General features: G+C 42.2%; 3 protein-coding genes across 3 annotated transcripts; 2 read left to right on the top strand and 1 right to left on the bottom strand.

Annotated features, from left to right (window-relative positions):
- Positions 1–425: 425 nt before the first annotated feature.
- LOC119021503 (nuclear mitotic apparatus protein 1-like) lies at positions 426–9,719 on the top strand. The gene is made up of 16 exons (XM_037101830.1): positions 426–525; positions 636–1,765; positions 2,580–2,716; positions 3,133–3,286; positions 3,372–3,449; positions 4,383–4,415; positions 4,634–4,702; positions 4,867–4,956; positions 5,215–5,309; positions 6,118–6,739; positions 7,301–7,535; positions 7,684–7,789; positions 7,949–8,108; positions 8,250–8,363; positions 9,363–9,449; positions 9,552–9,719. Exons 1-16 carry the CDS (start codon positions 441–443, stop codon positions 9,696–9,698), a joined length of 3,342 nt encoding a protein of 1,113 aa, XP_036957725.1. The 5' UTR covers positions 426–440; the 3' UTR covers positions 9,699–9,719.
- Positions 9,720–9,847: 128 nt separating this feature from the next.
- On the bottom strand, positions 9,848–11,875 carry smdt1b (single-pass membrane protein with aspartate-rich tail 1b). Its single transcript, XM_037101857.1, has 3 exons — positions 11,673–11,875; positions 10,268–10,424; positions 9,848–10,077 (listed from the first exon to the last, which is right to left on the bottom strand). The coding sequence occupies exons 1-2, from the start codon at positions 11,832–11,834 to the stop codon at positions 10,287–10,289; spliced, it is 300 nt and encodes a 99-aa protein (XP_036957752.1). The 5' UTR covers positions 11,835–11,875; the 3' UTR covers positions 9,848–10,077; positions 10,268–10,286.
- A 996-nt stretch (positions 11,876–12,871) lies between these two features.
- zgc:158803 (LUC7 domain-containing protein) lies at positions 12,872–20,076 on the top strand. Its single transcript, XM_037101843.1, has 10 exons — positions 12,872–13,477; positions 13,957–14,051; positions 15,210–15,308; positions 16,160–16,270; positions 16,461–16,604; positions 16,955–17,131; positions 17,254–17,426; positions 17,513–17,542; positions 18,505–18,660; positions 18,980–20,076. Exons 1-10 carry the CDS (start codon positions 13,417–13,419, stop codon positions 19,203–19,205), a joined length of 1,272 nt encoding a protein of 423 aa, XP_036957738.1. The 5' UTR covers positions 12,872–13,416; the 3' UTR covers positions 19,206–20,076.
- The last annotated feature ends 397 nt before the right edge of the window (positions 20,077–20,473 follow it).

The raw sequence follows: 20,473 nt of genomic DNA, 5'->3' as shown, positions 1-20,473 counted from the left end.
TGGCAAATTCACAATTCAGCACAAATCAAGTTGCAGGAAGAAGCAGGCACGTGAATGCTTCTCTCGTCTGTGCCTAGCTTTAAAGCTGGTTCAAGATGTATCAAAGGATTACAGAGGCGCCAGCTAAATTTAGTGAGTATTGTTCTTTGGATGGACTGCTCAGTGGTTCCACATGACAGTTTGCAAGTGGATCACAGCTGCGCTCATTCCTGCAAGACCAAAGTGTCGTCTTTCACACTCCTTCTAACATTTGTAGGTGTGTCAGCAAGGCAACTTACAGTCCAGTATTTTACTAAATGAAATGTCTATATTTTTAACTTCCTTGTCCATGAATCACTGATGACCTTGTCGTGCCCTCCACCAGCTCTCCAAAACAGTGGGATTGTCCAGAGAGGAGCAGGTCCCTCAGCCCAGAGAGGCTCTGTGTGGCCCAAAGAGATATGACCCGACTGGACCCTGCCTCCCAACGTGGTACTGAAAGCTCCTGGATGGATGAGAGGAGGAGCAGGTCCCGCAGGGCATCAGGTACAGTCACAGATGTGCCTGGCAACTTCAAATGTATTCCTTCCTTAATGTACAGAGGAAGTTGATCTTGACCTTGCCTTGTGATGAATTCCTTCTTGTATGATTTTCAGAGTCCAGAGGCGACAGGGAAAAAGAGAGTGGCTACTTCTCTCCAGACAGAAGAGGCGATAGAGATCGGCAAACGGAGGAAGCCAACAAACGAATCTATCGTTACTACGAAAGAGGGCATCCTCTTCCCAGCAACTATGTTCTTGAGCCCAAAGCCTGCGTCCCCTACAGGAACGTCAACCTCGGCTTGCCGTCACAGAGGAGGAACCCAGATACGTATTTGCAGGAAGCTTGGAGAAGTGAATCCCCAGAAAGATACACGTATCACTCCAACTTTAGACGGGGGACTGATTCAGAGAGGAATTCGCCAACGCGCCACAGCTCTGTCAGCCCAGATCGCTACAAGCTTGCTGAATCCCCTGCGGGAACCCAGAGAAGGAGCTCCCTCTCCCGGATTCAGCCTCGGTCTCACGCCTCCTCTCAGCTTCCTTCACATGTTCCCTCTCGGCATACATCCGGCAGATCCAGTCCGTCCCGCAGGAGGGGGTCCATTGCCGCTCGGACTGCCTCACCCCCGAGGGCCAGCCCAGCTCACAGGCGCACAGACTCTTCGCATCTACAGAACGGTCAGTATGATGCTCAGATGGGATGCAGCCCACAGTTGAGGAGTTCATCACAAGCGTCAAACAAACACAGCTTGGACTCTGAGAAACTCTACAGGAATCTAGAGTCAATCTCACGCCGTGGATCTTCAGCCATCCAGCGAAACTCGTATGAGGGATCTCAAGCAACTCCCAGAACCAGAACCGCTGTCAACAGCTCGGCCAACACTCGGTCTCGCAACAGCCGTGAGGTATCCCCGCCCAGGAACGGCTACAGCACTCACAGCCACAGCCCTCAGAGGGAGGCCTACTCCAGAGAAAGCAGACTGAGTCCTTCTCAAGGCTCCTGGCAGGGGTCCGCTCACTCTTTACTCAGCCTCCCACCCTCTCGTGGTTCCTCCTCATCAAGGCGAGGTGTGGACTCTCAGGTGCTCGGTGGTTTGCTGTCACATGTTGCAGTCACAGAAACTGATAAAGGCAGTGAGAGGAATAATGCAGTCAGCGGTGAGAGAAGCCGGAGCAGCATAAGGCGAGGCATGGACGCCTTACTGATCTCTGAACCTAAGAAGGCAGCAGTGGAAGTGGAGCAGGTACATATTTCAGATATAACTTACTGTCAGCCAAGCTAGCAGCAAAGCTCTGTCTTTCAGTCAACTAGTGTGCTTCAGACTGAAATATCTAAACCACTATTTTATGGATTGAATTTAGGGCAAACATTCATGGTCTCCAGACTTTTTCCTATAGCGCCACCCCTCGTTTTAGAGTGAAATTGTTGTTACCTCACAAGATCATGTGAGCACACAAATCTCTCTTGTGGCTGAGCAAACAGTCTTTGAGCTAGTCAGCTGTAAGAGGAACGAGATGCTGCCAGATGTGAAACAAACGAGAAAAGAGACTGTAAATAGCAGCTCCTCAAGAGGTCAGCACATATGTTGCTATAACATCAATTATGGAAAAAAATGATTAATTTAATTGTTAGAAGGCCAAAGAACAGCACTGAAGGCTTTTCAGGATGGGGGGATTTATCAGTTCTTCTTCCATCTGACTTCAGTAAAAGTGTGATTTATTATTGGACACTGCTGCCGGTCGCACCCGCAACATTTCATATTGTTAGCTTTTTAGTTAAATTATTGTTTTCTGTTTCTTTTCAGCTTTCTGTTTCTTGGATACGTTTGGGTAACCAAAATATTTGGTTGGGTTTAAAAAAAAAAAAAAAAACATGGTTTCGGTTAAAAAAGGTTAGGGTTAGCACTGAAGTATCATTGTTAACCATAGAGTCTATGCTGACATGCTAACATTAGCATTCATCTCAAAGCATCTTTGTGCCTCAGTGTAGCCTCACAGAGCTGCCAGCTGGAGACTCTCTGTACCACATATCACATATTAAATCTCTTTGAATTTGAGGTGGGGATGACCATCGACGACTACATCGTTCTGGCTGATATTCCAAAGATCCTGCTGGAGTCAGAAGAAGAGCCTCCAGGGCTGAGGAGGAGGAACCAGAGCCCCAGTCCATGTAGGAATCAGCTTCGGACTTACAGGTTGGTGGTACGATACATGATACCGCACAGTATCATGTTATAGCATCAATTCATGGATAAAAGATAAGAGATAACAGAAGTCCCACGTGCCATGCATTCCTGGTGTGTGCGTTTCTTTAAAGTGTTCCTTTAGTGGCTGGAAGTTTAGGATAAATGTAGTGTAGCAAGTAGAAAATACTTTGAAGTGGCTTTTGATCTGACCGTGAGTAATTATTTTAGTTATGGCTGGAGAAAAGAGAAATGTCCCTGAAGTCTTTGCAGAGGTTTGGGAAAATCCAGAAGGATTCAGAGGGAAGAAACAGATGTGAAATGAGTCTTTTTAGTGCTTATAATTGTGTTTATGTGATTGTCAAAGATTCAAACACGATCTATGCTTTGTCTACTCACTTTCTTTACACATTTCTTCGTCTCTGAAGAAATCAAGATGAAATAGACATCTACAGTTCGAGGATTGAGTCAGACAAGAGGGGGAGAGGCAGAGAGAGAGGCAGAGACAGACGAGAGAAATGTCGGGACTCTGAGAACGGGCGATCATCTCGAAGGCAGTCAACTTCATCTCTTCGCACACAGGTACGATGCTATAACTGCAGACATCACGGTGGAATCCATGTTGAGACCGGACCTTTTTGTAATTCTTCTATTCATTCTATCAAAGAGTTCAGATAATCAGAGTGGAAAACACAGATCCTCAAAGGTGAAGGAGCGAGCTCCTACTGGATGCCCGCAGACACAGGTGAGCACAGTCCCATGACTTTCTGCATCTGTATAAATCACAGGAGTGTTTGGAGGAAAATGGGTCATTCATACATTCATTCTAAAGTAGCTCCCTGATATTTATTTCAGCTCTTTTACCTCAGGCATCCCTCTCACAGAAGCACCTTGCAGGGAGGAAAAAAAAGCCATTAGTTAGCACTCTTATGTTTGAGGGCAGCATGTTCATATGATTTATCATCTTATTAATAGATTCTAGGATGGTTCAAGACTCTGTATCCTGCAGTGTCAGCGCTGCTGTGTCATGCCTCAAACTGCGGTGTCAGCAACCACAGAAGGATGGATGGTCACACAATGAAACATTCAAAATGTTGTTATTGCAAAGCTGTGAATCACACGCAACCAGGAAACATTTGCAGTAGATCAGAAACCCTTGACAACATTTCAAATGACCTTAATAAAAGCTACACATGTGACTTCCTCATTTCAGTTCACAACCATGCATGTCTGTCTCCCTCAATGTCCCTTTTTTCTGTCCTCCTCATAATATGTTTTGGACAACATGGTGCATGCACGGTAAGTATTTTACGTTATTTTGTGCTAAAATGCTTTCACAGCACCTGCACCTTTCTTTGAATTCCTTTTTTTCTGTTCTTCTTTCTCTTCCCCATTCCCGCCCTTTTAACAGTAACGATCACAGTTCTCAAAAACCACACCGCTTCCTTTTTTACGTTCCCATTTGGCTGCATATTTCCCAGTTCTTAGCCTTTAAAGTCTTGCCTGACTCTTTATACACACTTCAGGGTGACGTGGTTATCTCACATCACGTCTGTCTTAGTCTGACAGTTTCCGTTTCCTGCAGTTTCACGATGTGAAGTGTGAGACAGTAACCACTACGGAATGCTCTCTGACAGTTTCTTCTTAATACTTTAATTTCAGTTGTTGAAATGTGAAGGGATGGATGTCCAGACTGGATGAACATGGCAAGGTAAATAGCAGTTGTTCTTATGATGTAGTCTTAAAAAAGGCAACGTCATTTTCTATTCTGATTGCTGCTGAAACCACAATCTCACATCCTCAACAAGGCTCGACCTCTAGGCTGCCTACATTATAAAGAAGTTCACACACGACAGTGAAGTCAGTCGACATGTTTGACACTTCCACAACAAATTAATGTAATGTTCACTGTTGCTGTGTTCTGCTCAGTGGATGAAACACTGGTTTGTTCTGGGTGAAACTTCCCTGAGGTACTACAGAGACTCAGAGGCTGAGGAGGTAAGACTTGACTCATGACATTGAAATTATTTCCTTTTCGTCTACACACGGTCATTTGAAGGGTTTTATGTCGGTTTTCACAAATGATTCGACTTGTTCATCTTTTGGTGTTTTGGGTGACAAACTTATTGGACTAAATTTAAGCTCTTCTTAATGTGATGCAGTCAGATGATCTAGACGGAGAGATCCACCTGAGGTCCTGTGTGAACGTGTCAGACTGTGATGTAGAGAAGAACTATGGACTCCAAATACAAGTAAGTGTTTACTGTTCGTGTGTTTTGCTCATTCTGACAGATGGACAGTCAAGATGACCCCCCTCCCCAATTTCCACATCAAGTACATGTGTGGCTGCTGCTTCCTGTTTAACAGTCTGTCTGTGTGTGTGTGCGTGTGTGTGTGTGTGTGTGTGTGTGTGTGTGTGTGTGTGTGTGTGTGCGTGTGTGTGCGTGTGTGTGTGTGTGTGTGTGTGTGTGTATGTGTGTGTGCGTGTTTTGGCTTTTGATCTCGTCCAGACAAAGAGAGCAGTGTTCACTCTCTCTGCTATGACCTCCAGAATACGGCGGAACTGGGTGAAATTACTAAAGCAGGCGATCCAGAACAACACGCAGTGAGTCTGACTTTGTGCTGGGAGACAGTGCTGCAGGAAGCATTCACAGCCCTCACATATGTAAAAGTACAACGGTTTTAAAAAAGCATACAAATTTACATGCACATAAACGGTCATTGTAAGTGTTTGATTATTATATATTAAATGATTTGACTATGATTTATGATGCCTTAAAAATCTTTAAGTAACTAATATTAAATGGGCTTAAGTATCAGAAGTACAACTATTTGTACATTTTATATATTTACATTTATTATCAGTATATACTGTCTATAGATCAACTGACAATTGGCCTGGCTCATTATCAGATCCGATGATCAATATTTTTCATAAATATTTTTTAATTAAGCGCAGATAAAACAATAAACATAAATGCAGAACTTTACTTGTGATGCAACAAGCAATCTGTGAAGTCACTAGTTACTAAAATGATCAAATAAATGTAGCTGAGTAGAAGTATGACATAGCAGAAAATGAAAATGCTCAGAAGTACCTCAAACTGTAGTTAGGTACGGTACTCAAGTCGATGTGGTAAGTTACATTCCATCACTGTGTATATACTGTACTAATAACAAAAAACGGCATTCCACATGGTGATCATGTGACATTTAAATTGTTATTCTTGCAAAAAATGATATTAAAATCCACAATCTGATTAAAACAAACAGGCTTTGACGTGAAAATTCCTGAACACTGTGGAGAAATGCAGACGATGTGATTGGGTGGTCTGACTGTAGTGGACCCCTCTATCATCTTTCTTCTCATGTGTAACACTACCCTCCTGTCTCTCCCTCATTCTTAACCTCAGCCAATCAGACACCGGCAGCGAGAAAGAGAACCCCCTCTCCCGCAGACCGTCGTCATGCCAACCCCTTGCTCGGTTCACCTGCCAGGACTCCGGCTATGAACCCGCCATTTCCACCTCCATCGCCACAGCTGCAAACTCCCATCGGGCCGGCCACCACCACCAAAGTGTAGACGGGGATCTGGACTTGTTTCCAGCCAGTCAGAGAGAGGAAGGGGAGGGCTGGGACCGCGAGCAAGCGAAGCGATTGGAGGAGAGGAACAAGTGGTTTGAGGAGGGGGTTCCTTTAGGTGAGATGGGCAGCAGGTGGGACTCCATGGAGCTGAAGAGGGGGAGTGTGCCTGTGCCTGTTATAGACACCATGGACTCAGAGGTCAGCCGGAAGTGGGCAGAACTTGAGAAAATGTCCTTTAGTGACTTGAGCGCGCAGTCTCTCATTGGAGCACAGGCTGAACAGTCAAACACCCAGCGGGCATCACAGCAGGCGTACCAGTCGAGCCCTGAAGAGGGCGAACAGTCTGTCACTGTGTCAGAAACTGATATATCGAGCTCAAAGGGAGCTCTTCCAACTATAAATGGAGCCCAAACCATTCAAACCAACACAGCTGAAGCACTTCAAAAGGAGGTAAGACAGAACTTAAAGGGTAAATTCACCAGTTCCTGAGCATTAAAGGGTCTGGTCTTGGTGAGTACTACTACATATGTGAAAAACTAGCGTTAAGCCTTTCGAGGTTCCAGAGGAAGCTGCATGTAATCTGATGTCTCCATGTCACCCATTGGTGAAGTTGCATTGTGGGTAATGAGAAAAGCAGTCCACTGGTCTAGCATCAAAGTCCTAATTATCAAAATCACCTTTATATTCCTTGCATTGTTCTTCCTTTTCAAAACATGTCGCCTGCATTACCCACAATGCAATTTGGCCATTGAATGACATTATTTGAGACACTTAATCAGATTACATGCAGCTTCCTCTGGAGCCACATAAGGCTTTATACTACTTCTTTCACACATGTAGTAGTACTCCCTAAGACATGTCAACACAGTTTAATGTGAAGATTTAGTGGAGTTACCCTCTAAAGTCACTCCACTGAAAGAAGTTACATTCCTTTTAAGTGTTTTTTATGACAGGAAATAATTTAAACCTCCATAAGTGATCATTTCCCCCCTCCATACATCCATCTCCCAGGCTCTCTCTCTTCGAAAACAAGTGGAGAGCATTAAGAGGGAGCGCGCGGCCATGGGGCTCGAGGTGGAGAGCCCGTGCGGCCCCCGGGCTCCCTGTAGGGCCAGACTAGAAGCAATGGAAGCAGCGCATCAGAAAGCATTGCAGGAGCTGCAGGAGAAACACACGAGGGAGATCAGGGAACTGGAGGAACAGAGAGACAGGATGCTGCAGGAGGAGAGCAAGACGGCTGCTAAAGGTAAAGCAGAAGATGAGCAACTGTGGCTCAGGAGGGACGATTTGACACATTAGTTCCATGCATTGCTAAATACTTCTTGTAACCTATCCTTCTCTGTATTACATGTTTTTATATCTTTTAAAATCACACTTTGTTCCATTCATCAAAGCGATGGAGGCACTGAGAGCAGCTCACAGAGAGGAGCTGGAGAGAGAGGTGGAGAAGGCCAGGAGGTTAGCTGGAGGAGCTGAACATGTGGATACTTTGTACCACATGTAAGTGTATCACAGTCACTCTGTTATCATATTGAGAGATCTGGTTCTTCATCTCGCAGGCTCTTGCTGCAGGCTCAAGATGTTTTCCACCCAGCCATGACCCCTTGCATGATAGTGCATTAAAATTCACTCCGTAACTCGTGTGTTTGTGCGTGTCAGGCCCCCGGCAGATGTCTTGCATAGTGAGTTAGATGTGTTGTCAGAGCACTACTCTCAGACGTGCCTGCAGCTGAGCCGCGCCGAGCAGAGCAGCAGGGGCCGAGAGACTGACCTTGGCCGCAAGGAGAGAGAGCTGGAGCAGCTGAGAAGAGAGAACCAGGTTTACATACATGCCTTATTTCTACCATCTTATAGATTGTCTCAGTAATTGCCATCAAAAGTCATTTTTAGTTCTTATAGGGCTGAATTACAAAGGACACACAATTGGCTACATTAAATGAACCTAAAAATCTCTTTCCAGGAGCTTAAGGCCAAACTGGCTGAAGAGATCAGCCGCATGCGATACTTCATCACAGGCCAGAGGTCGGACATGGGATCTCTTGGCAATACTGAGCGCTCTGCGTCAGAAGTGGAGGTATTGATAGTAATAAGTTCAATGGTCATCCCTAATTTAGATCCTACGTAATCTCAACTCAACCTCTCTCTGCATCCTAACCCAGTTTCATGTACAGCAGCTGAATAATAACTTCAGTCTCTCAACTCGAAGGACAAATATTGACATTACTGCCATCATGGGAGGGCACAAAGCAACATTTGACACATGTGCTGTGAGAGTTTGGACCCACTTTAGTAAAACAAATTAATTAAATAATTGTTACTATTTTGTCTCATAACCTCTGTAACGACTCCCTGTTGCAACATTGTCACCTGCTCTTTTTTTTTTTTTTCTGGTGGCCTCATTTGTGTTAAGCAGCTCTGGTTGGTCACATTCTCACACAGCACATACTGCCATCTACTGCCTGAACTACTGCATGTTTGAGGATACCAATCCAGTACATCACTTGTGCTAAAGTTACACTGCACATACATTTTACTTAATCAGCAACTACAGTAGATGTTAAATAAATGTAGTGGAGTAAAGTTTGGAGTAGCATGAAAAAGAACAAGAAAAGTACAAGCATTGTTATAAAAAGTGCCCAGGGGCATACTTGAGTAAAAGTGGAGATATCATGTTAAAACATTACTTTGGTAGAAGTGAAAGTCACCCATTTGTCACATATATTTATATGTACACTGTGTGCTATGGTTGACTAGCTTATTGTTGGATCAGACATTCTGCATTTTTCTGATTATTAGAAATAGTGCTGTTTAATTATATAGATAAAAACATCTTTATCTATATAATTACCACTAAAATAAATGAATTTTAAATGAGCTACTCCGGCTTTGATGCAGCACTCTGCATAATAACTATTAACTGAAGCTATCAAATAAATGTAGTGGAATAAAACTTATAAAATATGTCTCAAATATGTAGTGGGGTGGGAGCAAAGCAGCAGAAAATAGATATGCTCAAGTGAAGTAAAGTGCTTGAGTAAATGTCTCCACCACTGCTCCACATTTTGCTTTTCAGACCTTACTAAGGGCAAAAGACAATGAGGTGCAGTATCTTCAGAAAGAAATCAGCTGTCTACAGAATGAAGTTCAGTCTCTTACCAAGGTATGTTTTATGATCTGATCTCCTATATCATATAAACAATACACTTTATATGCTGTACCTTTACAACTTGGACTTTCCTGTTTGATCTAACCATTACTTTAGGAGAAAGAAGCAGCTTATGAGCGTTACAAGTTGGCGTACGTCGAGCTGAATGAAATGAGGGGTCGTAGCCAGTTGGAGAGGGGCTCCCTCAATGAACACTTGAGACTGGCCAATGCTGTACTGCAGGAGGGAGCGAGGGAGACCTGACCAATAAGGACAACTGTTTAGAAACCCACCTTGAAGAACAGGGACATCAAGCCAATATAAAGTATTTGTTGACATGACTGGACATCACTATTGTGTACTTGGAAACCACCATGCAAAGACTGATCATATTCAATAACAACAAGTGTTTATTAGTGTGTAATCGACTCTGTTTATTGAGTGACAGACACAAACATGCAAACAAGAGTGAAGGCATAACATTTTTTTTGATAGCCTCACATGATATGGCATTTCAATAAATGAATTTAATGTAAACAACATAAACAGCAGAGGACAGAGGAAGGAGATGGGTGGAGATCAAGGATTTGGTAGTCAAACTGTCCCATCTTCTCCACCTTCCTTGTGCTGGCTAGTATTCACTCTGTAGAGGTAAATAAAAAAACAGTTCATCAGCTTTCTACATTTATCAGTCTTGATTGCAAACATGCCACAAACTACATGTTTTGAAATGGAGCTGACACACCCTTTACACAAGATCAGGCATAAAAGAGGTTGGAGCAACAGTGTTAAAAGGTGAAATAAGGCGCGGCTAATGTACACTTTGACTTTACCTTTTTTTCTGTCAATGACTCAGTCATCGTCGTCATCGTCCTCTGGGACAAAGATGTCATGCTCCTCCAAGAGAGCAGCAAAGTTCTTGCTGATCAGAGTTCCCACATACAGGAAAGGCACCACCACTATTGTCATACGGATAAGACCAAACGGTGTCTGGAAAACATAAAGAGGAATTGTCAAGTAGCATGAACTTTAGTTTACTTTGAGTTTATTCAAGGGAGGAGACGCATGGACTGTTCAGATTACTTCAAAGATATTCAATACTGATCTCCCCTCGTTTTGCTCTAGATTATTTTAGTTGAAATTTTTGATCATGAGCAAATGTTTCAACAGAAACTAAATACAAATGGAATCTTCGAAGACACTATAGCAGAGCCAACCATGTCTAGCCGCCGCAATGGAGCCAGATCCAGAAACCCTTAACAAAAAATGGCATTTGTTGGCAGCAGACCACAAAGGTTGTGTCCTTCATTCAAATACGTTTTCAGGTTCAATGATGTGATTATCTTCTCTCATTGGAAAGAATTGTTTTAATATTACATGTTTAAATTAAATGGGGGCTTCATGGTGGGCCCTGCTTTACTACCCTATCAATTTAAGGTGCTGTTTTGAGGGCCCTTGTGCCAAAATCTTGTACAAAAGACCTTTATTATGTCAGTACTTATTTCTACATGAAAATGAAAAATGTTGGGAGAACTGGGGTGTCATTTGGGGCCGATTTAGCTTTTGGACAACACATTCATTACAATTCAGACCTTGGCTATGGCCTCGCGAGGGATTTTTCTGTTTTGTCTCAGTTATACTGTACTGTCTGAGAAAGGGTGCATTAGAGGTTAATTAATGACTATGCCTTTAGTCAGGATTGTGAACTAGACTCACACATTAAAAACACTCCCTTGGCTTAAAGCATTCAGATGTTATGAAAGCTTCCCCTACAGCCAACTATGTACGTGCTGTTCATTTGTAAATTAATTTAATCGCGTTGGATAGTTAGAGTATTAAAAACAGAGGACCTTAGTTAAAGGCTATTTGAACATATACCCTTCATTTTGCTCGACCTTTCTTGACAACCATGCACTCCAAGATGTCTCACGTTTGCGCCATTTAGTTACACGCCACGCTAAACAATTGATCAAACGTGAATCCTCAAATTATACATTATTTCAAGGGATTTTGTAAATCTACACTTGAATTGGCTATATCAGCGGTTATATAGTACTTCCTGAAAGTACCTTTAGCTTCGTGTAAACATACGCTCATTGGCTGATTTGACTGGAACAGCCCGTGTCCTGCATTTCTATTCGCCACAGCCTTTGTCAATCCAGTGACAAGTCCCGCCTACGATATCACTCATATTTCATGTTGGCTTTCAATCGGTGACCGAGGCAGAAAGAAACTCACTTTATCCGGTTTAGGTAAGATTGCCCCCGATGGCGTTGATACTGCCGTCCGGCTTTGAGTCGCCCTGGATATGTTTGATGTTTTCAAGCCGGTGTTACGGCTCATAACCCCCATATTTTGGGTAGAAAGGCGCAGTGGGAGCCGCAGTAACCTCGTCGCCATTTTTCCAGTCTATCTAATGGGGTGGGTGGGACGTCTCTGTAGCTGGACTGGGATGCCTTATATGGGCGTGTCTTGACGTTTGACGTGAAAACACCAGCAGTAGCACAACATTTTGATGCATCAATTACATTAATTAAATACTTTCAAATTCAACTGTGTTGTGTGGCCAAGAGATTGCATGTCAGATGTACGTCGCCTTAGCCTGACAACCACCACTGACGTCCGCAGATGCTGTGTAATGTATTTAATTCTCACAAATTAAAAATGAAAATGCTCTTCCGAAACCATTTATTTACAACAAAGAACAACAACAACAAATCACTATGACATAAAACACAGTGTCATCAACCTAATTTTACCCGGTCTGATCTGACATCACTTTATATCCTATACAGGGCAGCCCAGAGTATGGCCCACATTAAGGTTCAATTTGGCCAGCTAGATGTTTTGTTTGTTTGTTTGTTTGTTTGTTTGTTTGTAGCAAAAACAACCTCAACATAAATATATATTCCCAATGTATTTATAAAGATATACTGTTTATATTGTGTTGACGGGTTTGTGAATATGTGGGATCCATATTTATCTATTATTTTATAGCAGGCAGAGTGACTTTTTGCACAGAAGTCAGTATCTTACGTGGATAGAGGTAGGTCTACCATTCTGCAACTTTACACCACAATATATGCTTGCTTTTGAACCTCCAACGAAAAAGGATATTTCAGCAAATTCTGAAATGATGACATCACTAACCACATCTCTTTATCAATTGACCAACCTATAGAATTGTATAACTCTACCGCAGCTTGCCTGTGTGATCAGGCAAGTCGTTAAGGAATTTGACAACAGCTTTTGTTATAATTAATCATTTAGAACAGTGTAATAAATGTGGGAATGCGTCCAAACACTTAGGATTTTTACACATCACACAATTTAATTGGTTTTATAATAATATATATTTGTAATATTAAAAGAATAATTTTGAAAATTCAAATTATTTACTTCCTGAAACGTCACCAAACCGACAAGCGCGCGAGGCTGCAGCACTTCCTCGAAGCGGAGGCTCGAGAACGCGCTCCGCGGTGACGCGCACGGAGGGGAAGTGGAGAGACGGAAGGACGGACGTTGAATAAACTTGCCAACTTCTAGCTAACTGGCTAGAAATACAGTTAGAGAATATGTTACAGAAGAACTGCTTGCTTATTTCGATACAGATTTAGTTAGCTAACTAAACGCCCTGTCTACATTCAGTCACCTACCTCTCAACTCGACACACGACCAGGGGACTCCAGCAGTTTTCAAACAGACGTTGCACTTACTCATCCGACCCGAAGTCATCAACCGTGACAAAGTCACATTTAGCTGTGTTTAAAGTGCTCCGATAACCAGACAACTGCTCTATCGCGACACACAATCAGCTCGCTGGCTCGGCGGGAGTCGAGCTTGTTCTCCTTGTGGCAAAAGTTGTCCGCGGTTGTCGTGGTGGTGGTGGAGCCGACGAGGCCTGCAGTCGAGGAGGCTGCATGTGTGAGGACCGAAGCTGGCGAGGAGTGACTCACACAACGTTAGCTGAACACTCAGAAACATGTCGGCCCAGGCGCAGATGCGAGCGATGCTGGACCAGCTCATGGGGACGGGGAGAGACGGTGAGCTCAACTGGCTTTGGCTGAGATCGGCGTCTGATCCGATCAAGACAGGAGTTTGTGTTGTTGCTAGCATTAGCCGGGAAGCTAACCAATCCTCCCAGACAGTGAGGCACGCTTTGCAGCCCAAGCTAGCCAACATGAGGATAGCCAGCCGACTAGCTACCTGTTGTTTTTGAGTTTGACTTCACATGGCAAGTCAAAATGTTGCGAACATGTACAACAACAAAAAAACACAATAATAGCAGTTTAGCATGCTGCTTTGTTATGGTCAGTATGTTGTTTTCTCCGTGCTACCAGATTCTGTCATGTTATCAGACACTATCTGAGCAGCTAATTTCATGTTTTACCAGTAATGTTACAGATGTGTTACTTGTTCAACGTAAGTCTGCACGAATTAGCTCGTGCTTATCTATTAAGGAGTGACTGGTTTAAATTACAAGCCTACAATGTCGGTCTCTTGTTCTGGTTTTCTTTTTTAGGAGATACCATGAGGCAGAGAATCAAATTCACAGATGAGCGGGTCTGCAAAAGTCACCTCTTGGATTCATGTCCTCATGACATCCTGTCTGGCACCGTGAGTATAATGTTTATATGTAAAGTAGAAGGATCGATGCTGTCTTTAGGTCTTGAAGTGACACATTGAATATAAGCCTGAAGAGCTGATATCACGCAATTTTTTGTTTTATTTATTTATTTCTTTTTTTAGGGAATGTAGATTTATAACAATAAACCATATTTATACAGCACCTTTTTAAAAACAGAGTTTACAAAGTGCTGTGACACTCAAGAAAAAGCAGGAAGCAAAGGAAGACATGACTACAGAATAAACACTCTGTAGTCAAGCCAAACACAAGGAAGCCTTGTGAAAGGTATAAATGTGATAAAACAGGCAAAATCACAGAAAAAGAGAGAAAGAAAAAGTCATGCAAAAAATTTAGAGAAATGATAGAATCAGTAAAGGAAAATAAGAAGATGCAGAGGATGGGCCTGGGAGAGTGTATGAATGTCCATGATTTGGCTCTCAGGGCAGACTACGAGATTGCCCTTATATTGTACGAGCAGTGGGGGACTGATCTTTTTGTACACCATTGAGAAGCTACTTTTCATCAGACCCTCATGCAGGTATAGCCCAGCCTTACAATCAGATTAAAGGCAAAAAGCCCAGGAATCAAAAGATAGCTGCAGTACAAGCCTGACGTAGCATTACAATGAACGGTACTGAGAACTTACATTTCAGTGATGTACTTAAGCCAATCTTTGCCTGTAAACAACTGAATGTAACTTTTAACTTCAATTACTTTATGTAAACTGGAAGGCAAATTGAAGGAGGCGATTATATGAATAGTTCCAACACAGTGCCTCTGATGTGAATGTAAACAGCCTTAAATCATAATTGAGAGTCAACACCATAACATCGAAATTACTATTTATTTTCCATTAAACTACACAAGAGTGTAAAACCAACACAAAAAATGTACTTGTGTCTCATTACCGTCACTGCACTTCACAATCAGACAGAAAATGTGAGAAAGTAATGCAGTCATACCTGCAGCACGGTGACTCAAAAGATATCTCATTTACAGTCCCTAATATGATGTCATTTTAATGCTAAGACATGTAAGACATTATGACATGTTAACATTAGGAAATTATTGTCATGGGAATGTCCAGATGAGTGAAATGAGTGAAAGGACACAAACACAATACTTCGATGTCTTTCTGATTTCTGCAGAGGATGGACCTGGGAGAGTGTATGAAAGTCCATGACTTGGCTCTCAGAGCAGACTACGAGATTGCCTCTAAGGAGCAGGAGTACTTCTTCGAACTTGATGTGAGTCAAATGCATACACTGTAACAGCTAATCATGTACAGCTTTGGAAAAAAAGTATTTGTTGTTACTGTGATTTCACTGTGAATACTGAGTGATACAGAAATCTTAATATCATAAAGAAAGTATAAAGTCAACACTTGTCAAGTTTGAATGCACACATAAAAATGGGGTTTGACAAAAAAATACATCCTGGCCACCGACACAGGGGGAACACCGGGTCAGTAGTCCTGGGCCCTGCCTGAGTCATGAGAGGGACGAGCATGATTGAGGGTCTCGGACGAGCATGATTAATGTCAGTCTTGCTGATCGCCAACCAACGTGATCTTGGGTCACTGTGAATATCGAGCTTAAATCTCTCGGTCCTCTTTTATAATGATAAAGGTTTTTATTAAACTCTAAGATACCATTCCTCCATTACATATCTTTGTCACAAATGTTTAACAGCCACATTTTAGGGATCTTGCAAAACAATGTGTGTATTTTAAATAATCCCATCCTAACGTTTTACTGGCATCAGCCTCAAAGATTCAGCATTGGTGGGGCTCTATTATAAACCACTGTGCAGTGTTTCAGCACTCAGATTTATAACTCAAGCTGGACATATTTCATCTCCTCACCCATACTTGAAACAACACCAACGCAGCGCCTTGTGTTTTTTTCCTCACACTTTTATTTTCAGTCTCAGTAGCTGATAATTCCAATGGTGCTTGTGTTACTCTCATTTCCAAAATCTCTTTCAATTTAAGATGACTTTAGTACAGTTTAACACCGTAAACTTCATTTTCCCGCTAGAGATTTTGGTGTACATTTTACACCCACAAATTGCATTTATCTCATGTATTTTCTCGCAGGCTGCTGAGCACCTTCAGTCTTTCATTGCTGACTGCGATCGCAGGACCGAGCTGGCAAAGAAGAGACTAGCCGAGACACAGGATGAGATCAGCGCTGAAGTAGCTGCAAAGGTGATAAACTCACTGTTGCCACTGCTAGTGTGATCGTTAACAGATCTTTATGAATGCTTTGTAACAGGATAATTAATCTCCTTGGAAAATTAAAATTCTCACCATCTTCTTATCAAGAGTCTTTGCAAAGAAATGTTTTTAAAAGCTTAGTGCTCATTTGTTTCTCTCTTTTTTTTCCTTCAATGAAAAGGCTGAACGTGTTCACGAGCTGAACGAAGAGATTGGGAAGATGCTTGCTCGAGCCGAGCAGCTCGGGGGTGAGGGGAACGTAGACGAGGCCCAGCAATTGCTGGAAATGGTGGAGAAGACTCGGGGCTTGAAAAAGGAAGCAGAGGTCAGAACTTAAATAACTGCTTTGTTGTGACTAGTTTATTATGAGATATTTTTTATCACCAACTAGATCTAGAATATTATTTACGCACCATGAAGATGTAGGTTTACTGGTTACAGAAATTGGTTTCTCAAAATTCACAATGACAGAAATCAGGACGAGGAAACTGAATTGATTCTCCTTCTGTAACGTCTATATTTAGAGTCAACAGTGGTTTTGATGGGTCTTGTAATTCCCGGAATAGCTGACACTCTATAATGCAGGCTTGGTGAAAAACAAATGTGAATCTTTTAATGCTGTGTGTTGAGTTTATTTGCTCCAGCGTCATAGTCTCATAACGTTTGTTATTGCAGGATGTGTACAGGAACTCAATGCCAGCCTCAAGCTTTCAACAGCAAAAACTACGGGTGTGTGAGGTGTGCTCTGCCTACTTGGGTCTTCATGACAATGATCGTCGTCTGGCTGACCACTTTGGGGGCAAACTGCACCTCGGCTTCATTGAAATCCGGGAGAAGCTTGACAAGCTACGGGTACGGGCTGCACTGTAACAGGAAATCACAGACCTACCTTAACTTGCATGGTGTATTTTTTACAACACATTATTTGTATTGTACTTAACTTTGGACATTCTTGCTATGTTTGTTTCACACAGAAAGCAGTTGTAGAGAAACAAGAAAGAATGCGAATGAGAAGACGAGAGGAACGCGAAAGAGAAGATGAAAGAGAGCGAGAGTGGGAGCTGGAACGGGAGCGAGAGCGGGAGAGAGAACGCGAGAGAGAGCGAGAGTGGGAGAGAGAACGAGACAGGGAGCGGGAGCGTAGGAGGTACGAAACAGTCTGTCTTGGACTGTTACTGTGTTCAAATAAAAAGTTTGGTGTCATCTGGAAACTGATTTGTCTTTCTGTCTCAGGTCAAGATCTAGAAGTGGTGAGCGATACAGGTATGTCTGATTTGACCAGAACCACTTCATACATTTAGTCTTCGTCGGCCATGTGATTTATTTATAATTTCACAAATATACAGACTTGGGGTCCATACCGGTAAATAAAGATTATTAATATTATTTGTGTAAATTCCACACAAAACTGGTATGTAGTGAGTGTCTATTGTTTGGCCACTTGTGTGTCCCGATGTCACTGTCTATATAATAGTCAGTTATTGTATGAAGTATTTTTTTAGTATTAGCCAAATACAAACACAGAAGTTTAATGGTACACAAAGCCAGCTGTGATACATCATTGTTGATACATTGGGACATTGTGAGATTTTTTTTAAATATTGCCCAAGTGACAGCACTCAAAAATTATGATAATGTGAGCATGTGCAAAAGCAGTTTTGTTGTGTGGTGGTAAACAGTTCCGAGGTTGACGTGGATCTGATATACCACCATTTATAACGACATTAGTATTTGATAATTGGTGACTGTAAAGGCCATTGTCTACTAATTAAATTGGTCATGAGTAGCGCTGCACCAGATGATTAAGTGCCAGTGATAATTTTGCATCAGAATTTCCATTTCCACAAAAAAAAATATTTATATCGTGATGATGTGACATTTGTTTGGGTCTGTGCCAAACAAACATGTTTTCTTACATCTGGAGAACAAAATCTGTAGGCCAGGGCATCTATGCTGCATTACAGTGCTATGAATGCCATTTGTCCCACATTTAACCTACAATTTAGCAAACAAAATTGCAGCTTCTTGTTATTTGGATATTGCACTTCGCCATATCACAATAATTTTCTATCATTGTCCAGTCCTCGTCACGAGACAAGATGCCTCAGGATGTTTCAGCTTTCAAGTAGCTGATCTCTCGCTAGTACTGCAGCCTACCTGTTTTTTGTTATTCATTTTTATTTAAACTTTAAAAACTTTTATTTTCCCTGTGAACCTGTTTGTAGGGATGGAGGCAGTTCGTCCTCCCATCGTTCGAGACGCCATCGCTCCTCTCATTCTAGAGAAGAGGGTGGAGACCGGGATCGTGAGAGAGAGAGGAAACATCGACACAAGGAAAGACATCGCTCACGCTCCCACTCTCACAGGCACAAAAGGAAGAGGTGTGGCTTTTAAAGCATCACATTTCATGAAGCATCATTAGGATATGACAATTCAGTATCTTAACTGCATACAGTAAAATAATCACATAAAAATGAGACAGATGAATCAATCATGAAAATAATCAAAATGAATTAATCACTCTTAAGATTAGAGGAGATTACTAATATAATATGATTTAAGAACTCTCTACATTTGGACAATAACCCTTACCTTTTCATCTCTTTATCAAAACCAGATTTAAGGACATCAGGTCCTTAATCTTGTGCTGGGAATTTACCACCCTTGATGTTTTTAATCTGTTGCTGTTGCTCTTCGCAGGTCATCCAGAGAAAGAACATCTCATACCCGTGAAAGAGAAGGCTCACCGTCCCAGGAGAAATGTGGAGAGGGGTGGCGTGATGACAAGGCGGAGTTCAGAGACTGGGAGGACAGGGAGAGGTCCCCCTGTGCGGACACAGCCAAGGGCAGGGAACGAGAGCGATCCCTGTCATGCGAGCGGGACCGACGCTCCAGCTCTGAGGAGCGAGAGTCAGGGGAGATATGAACAGGAGGAAGTCTGGATATATTGTTTAGCAAAAGGAGCATGGAGAAATGAGTGTGTGTTGGCGCGAGTGTGTGTGTCGGCTTTGTATGTGTGTTCATGTTGAAAGTGGGACATGTACATTAGCAGGGGTGGACAGTGGAAACTTAACTTTGGGGATTGGGGATAAGCCTGAGTGGTGGCGATCAAGGAACACGCAAACCATCTTTTATAAGATAATAGTGAGGCTAGTGGAAGCAGTATAGTCATTTTTTTTATGCCATCTTGTCAATCTTATGTACAGTCATTGATTCTCGGTTATTTTGGCAGTGAGGAGGGATGAGTGAGTGAAGAGACAGCAGCCTTATTCGAGTCTGTTTTTCATTTTGCTCAGAATTTGCTGTTATTTTTTTATCATTAGTTGGACCCTAAATGTTAATACTGTTTTTCTGGCTCCATTACGAATCGAGCGGTAGATTCATTTACACAGGTTGGACTCATTAATGTGGCATGATCGTTGCAGTAATGTTGGAAATGAGCTGTGAATGACTGAAGGCACTTCTGATGTTTTGTGTTTTATTTGCTGCCTTCAAGCCATAACAATCTCATTTGGAAAATCTGATAGGCTACGCTTCCTTGAGCCTTCTCTTAATCCAGGATGCAGTGATGAGCTCGTAAATAAACTCCACTCATCCCTCTGCAAGAAGTCCTCCACATGTTTCCACCTAAGTTCCTGACATGTTGAATGCATATAGATGATGTGCATCTTTGCATACTGACACTCAATGGCCCAGGGACTTGTGTCCTGTTTGCTGTGATACAACCTGGATGTACTGGGGAAATCTACTTCGCTGTGCCACCATTAAGAGAATAAAATGTTCTGCTTCGATTCAAATAGATTGTGTTTATACATATTTCTCTTTAACTTCACTTGTTTATGTTTACACTTTAATTACATTAAAACACATATTTACATTCATGTAAAAATAGGCAGCACATTACATTTGAGACACATTAGTAACATAGTTTCTGCTATGGCCCCGAGTATCAGTTTTTCCCTCCTCAAACATTGACACCAGTGATTGGAGGAGACAAGATGTTATGTATCACAATAAAAACTATATATATTGTATCACAACAATAACTTGATTGAATTTCCATTATCGAGATAATTGTTAATCAGAATAATCGTTAATATCCTCACAAGTGACTTGAAAAGCTGTCTAGATCAACACCCATAGCCCTTTGATAATTTCAGAATTTATTCTGAAATGGTAACCCACATTTCTCAA

The sequence above is a fragment of the Acanthopagrus latus genome, chromosome 1, assembly GCF_904848185.1.
Source record: "Acanthopagrus latus isolate v.2019 chromosome 1, fAcaLat1.1, whole genome shotgun sequence".
In the NCBI taxonomy this organism is placed as follows: Eukaryota; Metazoa; Chordata; class Actinopteri; order Spariformes; family Sparidae; genus Acanthopagrus; species Acanthopagrus latus.
This window is presented reverse-complemented; position numbering and strand designations above follow the sequence as displayed.

Excerpts from the sequence above, each read along its gene's own strand:
- LOC119021503 (XM_037101830.1), top strand. The coding sequence starts at position 441 with ATGACCCGACTGGACCCTGCCTCCCAACGTGGTACTGAAAGCTCCTGG. Across the intron at positions 1,766-2,579 it reads CAGCAGTGGAAGTGGAGCAG|GTGGGGATGACCATCGACGA; the intron begins GTACATATTTCA and ends TTTGAATTTGAG. Across the intron at positions 3,450-4,382 it reads CTGGATGCCCGCAGACACAG|GGATGGATGTCCAGACTGGA; the intron begins GTGAGCACAGTC and ends TGAAATGTGAAG.
- smdt1b (XM_037101857.1), bottom strand. The coding sequence starts at position 11,834 with ATGGCGACGAGGTTACTGCGGCTCCCACTGCGCCTTTCTACCCAAAAT. Across the intron at positions 10,425-11,672 it reads TCTTACCTAAACCGGATAAA|ACACCGTTTGGTCTTATCCG; the intron begins GTGAGTTTCTTT and ends TATGTTTTCCAG.
- zgc:158803 (XM_037101843.1), top strand. The coding sequence starts at position 13,417 with ATGTCGGCCCAGGCGCAGATGCGAGCGATGCTGGACCAGCTCATGGGG. Across the intron at positions 13,478-13,956 it reads CATGGGGACGGGGAGAGACG|GAGATACCATGAGGCAGAGA; the intron begins GTGAGCTCAACT and ends TTTCTTTTTTAG. Across the intron at positions 17,427-17,512 it reads AGGGAGCGGGAGCGTAGGAG|GTCAAGATCTAGAAGTGGTG; the intron begins GTACGAAACAGT and ends TTTCTGTCTCAG.